At 39.5% G+C, this 397-nt stretch overlaps 1 protein-coding gene across 1 annotated transcript in view; it reads left to right on the plus strand.

The window, feature by feature from the left end:
- EMH_0051440 (uncharacterized protein) overlaps positions 1–115 on the plus strand; it is a gene marked incomplete at both ends in the record, with an annotated part of 1,917 nt that extends 1,802 nt beyond the window's left edge. The window contains one exon of the mRNA XM_013496751.1: positions 1–115. Within this exon, the coding sequence (XP_013352205.1) occupies positions 1–115 (115 nt within the window).
- Between the last annotated feature and the right edge of the window lie 282 nt (positions 116–397).

Below are 397 nucleotides of genomic sequence, written 5' to 3' on the forward strand. Positions count from 1 at the left end.
GCCCGCAGCAGCAGCCCATACCAATGCTGCCCCCGCAGCTGCAGCAGCAGCAGCAGCAGCAACCAGAACAGCAGCAGCAGCAGCAGCAGCAGCAGCAGCAGCAGCCTGGTGTTGATTGTCAGCTCGATTTAACTGCATGCGGAGGGAATGGTAATTTAAATAAATTAAATAAATAAAATAAAATAAATAAATAAAATAAATAAAATAAATAAAATAAATAAAATAAATAAAATGAAATAAATAAATAAATAAAAGAACAGATAAATAGATAATATGCAACACTTTGTTTATTTGCTGCTACTGCTGATGAAGTTGCTGTTGATCCTTCTTCTGCTGCTGTTGCTGTTGCTGCTGCTGTTGCTGTTGCTGCTGCTGCTGCTGCAGCAGTTGATGTCTT

The sequence above is a fragment of the Eimeria mitis genome, genomic scaffold (genome assembly GCF_000499745.2).
Source record: "Eimeria mitis Houghton genomic scaffold, Emh_scaff2277, whole genome shotgun sequence".
NCBI lineage: Eukaryota > Apicomplexa > Conoidasida > Eucoccidiorida > Eimeriidae > Eimeria > Eimeria mitis.